Source organism: Xiphias gladius, chromosome 11 (genome assembly GCF_016859285.1).
Source record: "Xiphias gladius isolate SHS-SW01 ecotype Sanya breed wild chromosome 11, ASM1685928v1, whole genome shotgun sequence".
Classification (NCBI taxonomy): Eukaryota; Metazoa; Chordata; class Actinopteri; order Istiophoriformes; family Xiphiidae; genus Xiphias; species Xiphias gladius.
Genome location: NC_053410.1, coordinates 1,744,066 through 1,751,400, shown reverse-complemented (window position 1 = coordinate 1,751,400; position 7,335 = coordinate 1,744,066). Strand labels below are relative to the sequence as shown.

Below are 7,335 nucleotides of genomic sequence, written 5' to 3'. Positions count from 1 at the left end.
AATAAACAGAAAACATAGAAAAACGCCTGGTTTTGCATAATTTGACATGAAGAGTTCTCTTCCAAAAACCTTTGTCTCCGTTCGCTTCGTCACCTATTGATCCTCCTCATTCAAGGAGCAGTTTACGAGCGGATTTCCATTTTTTCTTCAGCACCGGGGGGCAGCGGACCGGGCCTCCCCGGCCAGGCCGCAGCTCCGCCGCATCGGAAAATAGTTCCTTTCCTGCTCGGACACCTTTGTTTTGGAAGGGAACTCTTCACGCGGAGCAGTTTAATTATTCCCATCCTCATTATTAGGCCTGTCCGGGGTCGAACCTGAGTAGAGATATGATTTGTAGGCTTATTTTTCCTCTCGAGACCCCTGATTGTTTCCGCTGATTTTAAGGCTTTATTTAATCATTGTTTACCTATTCCAAAGTTTTTCCTCCCCCCAAAAAAGAAGAGAAGAGAAAGTTGTGATTGTCTTTTTTTTTCTCACTGATTGTCTCAAAATTCATAAATAATTATTAACCCTGTAAGCAACCCCCCCCCCCCTCCCCTTTTTTTTCCTCAATACTGATGAGCATACACTGACAAATAGAATTTAAATACATTGTACAATAAATACAAAACATAAATAAAGGACTCAAAGAAAGTACTGAAAATCTTTGTACAAGATATAAATAGCTTGAAATATACTTATAGCGTTAGTTACCTTTGGCAAGTCTAGTTTACAGTTGTACAACCCGCGGGTAACAAAAGTTTGTCCCTTTTTCAATAGGATGCGAACAAAATAATCAAAATAACCCCGAAGCGCCTCGGGGCAGAATATGGCCAAAAAGTTTCACTTCATAGAGATTTTTTTGCGATCAGTGTTTGATATTTACCACTTTTTTGTTCTTTTTTTTTTTCGCCCTCAACACGACGTCTGTTGTGCGTCCTCGTCCCGGTGCCATCGATGAAGAGGTGATGGTGATGGAAGGGGGAGTTCAGTTTAGGAAAGCGTTTGGGGTCACCCTCTTTTGATGGGAAAGCATCCCGGGAAACCCCGCGGACACGCCCGGGGAGAAGGCCGGTAGGGAGCTGTTTCTGAGGGAGTCCGATAGCAGGGACTGCGGGGAGCTGCCGGTCGCCAGGCCGCCGAAGCCGGGTGCGCCCTGCTGGAGATGCGGCGGCGGAGGCGGCGGCGGGGGCGGCGGTCCTCCTCCCGGCGGCCCCGGTGCCGCCGCAGCAGCGTGTTGGGTCCCTGAGACAAAATACCCGGCAGTCTGCCCGGAGAGCAGTCCGACCGGCGATGTGCTCATCCCATAACTGTTCGTCAAGCCCAGCGCCCCGGCGGCCGACCCGCCGAGGATGGACCGCCCCAGGTCCCCGTTGCTCAACTGCTCCACCGCGGGCAGTAGCGACCCGTAGCCGGCCGCCTGGTTCAAAAACCCCGGTGAGGATCCGTTGTAGTGCGGGTGATGGTGGTGGTGATGGTGCAGGGAGAGGAACGGGGAAATCTGCCAGTAGAGCGGGTTGTTCGCCCGCTCGTTAATCCCCAGGCCGAGAGGAGCGAAGCGCAGCCCGCGCTTCATCGCCAGCTTGCCCCGGGAGGTGGCGGAGCGCCGGCGGAGCTTCCCGGTAGTTCCCCCGATGAAAACGTCGTCGCTGCTCGGGTCCAGCATCCAGTAGTTCCCCTTCCCCGGGTCGTCGTAGTGCCTGGGCACCTTAACGAAGCACTTATTGAGGCTCAGGTTGTGCCGGATGGAGTTCTGCCAGCCCTGCTTGTGCTCGCGGTAATAGGGGAAGTTTTTCATGATAAACTCGTAAATGCCGTTCAGCGTGAGCCGCTTCTCGGGGCTCTGCCTGATGGCCATCATGATCAGGGCGTTGTAGCTGAACGGAGGCTTGTCGTATTTCCCGTTTTTCCCGCTATTGTTACCGTTAGTATTCTGCTCCTGTGTGGCCTTGGCGCCGTCCCCTCCTCCGCCTCCTCCTCCGTCCTCCTCCTCTTCCCCCTGCTCCTCCTTGCCCGGTTTCTCCGGGTCCAGAGCCGCAGCCGTGGAGTCCACCTCCGGTGGGTCCAGCGACTTCTCCGAGTCGGAGCCCGGGGAGGGAGAGAGGGTCCCGTGGATGCCGGCGACCGCGGCGGCGGCGGCGGCTGCGGCGGCGGCGGCGGCGGCAACAGAGTCCGGTCTGTCGCACTTGGAGGGCAGCAGGAGGCTCTTGATGCTGAAGGAGGAGGACCGGTGGACGGTCGGCGGGTCTTTTACATCCTCCATGCCCGGTGGCGGGTCTCCCGAAAACGAGGAATAAATAATAACAAAAAAAGAATAACAACAACAACAACAACTCCGAGCTCGTCCGCCTCCGTTATCCGGGCTGGAAAAACGAAAGAGAGACAGAGAGGAGAGAGAAAGGAGGGTCAGGATGAGAGATGCATGGATGGAGGAATGGAGAGAGAGAAAAGAGACAGACAGGGACAGAGAGAGAGAGAGAGAGAGAGAGGGGGAGAGAGAGGGAGCGCGTAGCTCGGATGTGGAGAAATTAGTAATTAAGGAGGTTCCGAGTCGCGGCTACATCAGGGAGAGGAGGAGCTTCTCCAAGTTGGTGATTTTGTCAACAAATCCTCTTTTCTGCTTCTCCCTCTTCGTCCTTCCGTCTCCAAACTGAGACTCTGGCGACCTTTAATGTCTCCAGCAACGCAGACCTGTCATTTTTATCTGCTCCCTTTAATCTCTCTCTCTCTCTCTCTCTCTCTCTCTCTCTCGGTATTTACGCGCGTGCACGTCTCCCTAAAATTCACCCGTGTAATTGCGTCGTGCGTCCTGCGCCCTTCTCTCTGTGCATGTGTGCGTAAAATCGCGTTCTGAGCTTGTGCGTAAAAGCGCACGTCTCGCCGAGTGTGTGCGAGCCCGTGCGTGTGCGTAAAAGCGCCCGGGCGGCCGAGGCTTTGTTTTCTCAACGACAATAATAGTTTGAGTTCATGTCGGCAAACACAGCGCGTGCGCGCTCAGTGTGCGTTCATGTGTGTGTTTTTTGGGGGGAGAGCAGGCGGGGGGGGGGAGCACCGAGCGCGCAGCTATTGTCTACTAATAAAAATCATTGTGCCGGACAGGAAACACACACACACACACACACAAGCGCACGCCCGCACGCACACACACACACACACACACACACACACACACGCAGAGCCCAGAGGCGGCAGGTCTGATGCTGTAACCAGAGCGCCTCCTGTCGGTAGCATTCAGTACTGCGTCACGAACAGCCCTGTTTGTTTTCTGACTGGTGTCAAGTCAACGCTTGATATTAATAATATTAATAATAATAATAATAATAATAATAATAATAATAATAGATAACCCGCGTTGCTTGTTAACCCTTTGAAACCCCATTTCTCTCCTAAACTTTCCTTGTAGTGTAACAAAGTGCACGAGATGTTACATGTTCTGCATCAGCTCTTTCGAGCTCTTCATTAAGGCCGCGGGATCCATGTAGTTCACGAGGACACCGAGGTCTGTCCTCGGTCCTAGGAGTCCGGCGGCGGAGTTTACCTTCACCAATGAAACCCAAATGACACACAGCGGGTTTTAATGCAGAAACAATGAGCATAGTTCAAACACAATGAGGGGAATTAGTCTCTGTCCACCAGCCTATAGCCCTGGAACAGGTGGGAGACCATCAAGTGGGAGGAAATAATTGACAGAAAGTATCATTAAAGAGTTAAACGAATAAAGTCAACGTCAAGAGGCAGCGTCTCCTCCAACAGTTCTGAGGCGGGTGGGGTTGGGATGGAGGAATTATTATTAAAATCCCGGCTACTGGCCCCGGCTCCACCATTTCATCAAACAGACAATTAAAACGCGCAAACCAAAAAATAAAAACCCAAAACCAAAAATCGGAGATTGTCTTGGTTGGTAAGGTTTTGTTCTGTAGTGCATCACATCCACGTATCATTTAAAACCGAATTCTCTGGACGGCGGAGATGAACCCTGAAGGAGGAGAAGCTGCTCGTCGTCTGGACATTTGGTATCAGAAAAGCCGGATCTCGGGCCAAGCATTATTCATGAAAGCCGTGACTCAGACCGCTATCTGCGAGAACCGCTTCATCCTGAATCTCAAAAATAAGGCCGCGGGGCGGGGAGGGGGGGGGGGGCGCGCCGCGGTGTCCCCGGTCCTCCGACGGGCCCGCGGGCCATACCGAGAGGCCCTCATCATTAGTGCGTGCATCTCTTTGTTCCCGGCTTCTGATGAATCGGTGCAGCGGTTTTTTTTCCTATCAAAATACACACATTATTGTTATTTTATTTATCTGACAGAGCTCACATCTTGCCCCGTGACTAGTGGCGAGCACGGTCGGTGGACCCGAATCGGGCCCTCCCGCAGCGGAGCCGGCGCGGGTGCGTGGAAAAGCCTGTCCGCGCCGGCTCCACGTGGCGCGGTGTTTACACCGCGACGGCTGCTCTGGTGAGACTCCAGTCAGCGGCGTCGAAGACGAATGCGCCTCCGCGTTTTCCTCTGCTGTCTGCGGGATTTCATGCGTTGCGGCCTGTTAACGAGGCTCCAACTGTGGAACCACTGAAGCCGAACGACGAGCTCCCGGGCCCCTATTACCTCCCCGTGTCCCCAGACTCCCTGTGCGCTGCCGTTTCTCCACATTGTTGCGCGGTGGAGGAAATATTTAGCTCCTTTACTCGAGTAAAAGTAGAAATACCTTCTTCTACAAATACTCGACTACACGTGCACGTGTTCCGGGCAGAGCGTCTATAAAGCGGCTCCCCGGGCTCCTGCCAGGGCGTCGTAGCGTTCATCACCGCTTCATGTTGCGATTCTTTTCGGCGTGTATCCAGTTTCAGATGCTTCGTTCGCGACCGGTCGGTCCGGATCCTCCTCTGCTCCGTTTTGTAAAACACAACATTTCCCCGCGCAATCCGGTGGAGCGGGAGGCTGAAGCAGCGCAAAATGAAGACGCTCGAGTGGAACACGCCAACCTCGGGAATCCGAGCTTAAGTACGGTTCTTGAGCAGGTGCAGCTCAACCACTGGCTCCTGGACTTGAACACGTGAATGTAAAATCATCACGGAGAGTATCGTTCAAATCTCGTCTTCTGGACAAGGTCCTAACGACCGGACCTGTCCCAGGGCCCGTGTGCGTTACGGGGACGAACTCCCGGGGTTTCATCCCACAGTAAGCAGTCGAAACTCGGCAAGTCGGTGCTCTCTGGGCGTCTGGAGCTTTGCCCGGCTGCTAATCCAGCCCTGGTTCTGCTCCTGGCCGGAGAGACAGCTGATAGAAATGGCAGCGCTCTTCTTCCGAGCCGCAGTAAGGATTGAATTTTCGACTCACGGCTATAAAACAAGAAACCTGACACAAGTCTGGCTCTTGTTTGGTTTTGTTTTTACTTCAACCCTGAAAAGTACATTTACATTTAACAACAGAATTTAGACTCTTGATTTTCACAGCTCTTCATCTTCTGGGACACAGACCGGTCAACAATCTTTCTGTTTCTTCATTCAATCAATGCCAGTTTCAGCCTCTAATGCAGAACAAGAGTCGCAGCTGTCGCCTCGTCGATCTGGGCAAATCAAGCAACAAACCCTTAATTAAAAGAGTCGGTTAATTCGGTAGCTGATCAATGGAAAATGAGTATTCTGATGATAAATGAACCACTAGTTCTTTTTGACAAGAATGTCTAGTTCCAGCTCCTGCTCTGTGCTGATTGGCTGCTCGCTTTGTTCTTTCCGGCCTCGTGTCAGTGTTTCATTAGTCAAACAGTCGAAATCCCAACGAGTTCGTTGGGATGTTCTTCAGCTTCATTTCGCAGTTTAGACTCACAATGAGCCTCAACTTACAAATATATTAAACGAACACAGAAATATTGTAAGGAAACAGATTTTACAAGCTTCATTCGCTGACACACACAGCGAGCTCAGTGATCACTGTTTGTGTACACTCACTGCAGAGTGTATGACAACAGAGCTGAAATCCAGATTACACACACACACACACACACACACACACACACACACACACACACACACACACACAGGTCTTCCTCCTCCAATCTGCCGTATTAAATCTCTGCTGTGTTGTAGTGCCAGATGGTGTTTCTGTTTAACTGTTTGGGCTGCATTCACAAGCATGAAGACACACACACACACACACACACATTTGTACTTCTGTCTGTGTAAGGACACACTTTGACATAATGCATTCACGAGCCCCTCAACCTAAACCTGATTCTAATCTGAACCCTAAAACCAGGTCTTAACCCTCAAAAAGCCTTTTGAAGGTTTCAGGACCGAACAAAATGTCCTCACTCCAATGGTTTAAAAACTCAGATGGGTCCCCACAATGTATAGCCACACAAGTACGCACACACACACACACACACACACACACACACACACACACACACACACACACAGTACCTCTGATACAGTTACTTTATCAACATGAACCATCGTTTCGAGTCGACTTATTCAGGGTCAAACCCTGAGGTACATCCTGAGGATCTTTACATGTTACAGTTCATTAATCATGTCCCTTAAACATTTTACATTGAGATACAAGAGTAATTCAGGCTCATGTCCATTTGTGTCTTATTTTTGAGTTCTGTCAGTAATAATGAAAGTGTACTCACCAATATCTGAGATCTGGGAACACGGCAATGTCACTGCAAAGAAGCAGTCAGACGATCAGCAAGCCTACAAACTCAAGTGGGTTGAAAAAGGGGAGAGTTTTGGAGACTTGGGCTTGACTGGCAGTGAAATTTCAACGGCCACACCACGTAGCGCCGTGTCATTTACCGTCCCCGTGGCAAACACAGGACGCGGCCTACGGCCAGAACAAGTTCCGTACAAAGGGTCAAAAGCCCGGATGTGCCGATCAAGGGACCAAATGTGATTGAACCGAGTCTTTTCTGGAGAGTAGTCGCCGGAGTGGGGGATTTAACAGGTAAAAACGAAATCGGTACCAACTTCACGATGCAGGACTTTCGGATGGTCGCCACTGTTGCTGAACAAAACAAAGCTAAAGTAGCTCACTCTGGATAAAGTAAAGCCAAACAGCGACACTTCAAGTAACAGTAGCCCGAATCAAAGGGGCTATCTTATTGGATTACATCCATGTAGTTAATCAGCCAAACTAATTCCAAACCCCGGTGCAATATCTTTTATTCAAAACGCAATTCTTTCCAAAAAGCCACAGGTTTGTAGCCCTAATCAGACCAGGTGGAGACAAAGCAAGGTAGGCACACGCTATACAGACCTGTACTGTAGTTGTGAGCCGCAGTTTTCCTGTACAATGAGGGTTCGTTACCAACACGTCAGGTTCACTCACTTTCAGTTTGAGCTCCAAATGAAGTGGGTGA

At 50.8% G+C, this 7,335-nt stretch overlaps 1 protein-coding gene across 1 annotated transcript; it reads right to left on the bottom strand.

Annotated features, from left to right (window-relative positions):
- Positions 1-574: 574 nt before the first annotated feature.
- foxg1b (forkhead box G1b) lies at positions 575-4,953 on the bottom strand. Its single transcript, XM_040139640.1, has 2 exons — positions 4,678-4,953; positions 575-2,342 (listed from the first exon to the last, which is right to left on the bottom strand). Exon 2 carries the CDS (start codon positions 2,240-2,242, stop codon positions 968-970), a length of 1,275 nt encoding a protein of 424 aa, XP_039995574.1. The 5' UTR covers positions 2,243-2,342; positions 4,678-4,953; the 3' UTR covers positions 575-967.
- Positions 4,954-7,335: the final 2,382 nt, after the last annotated feature.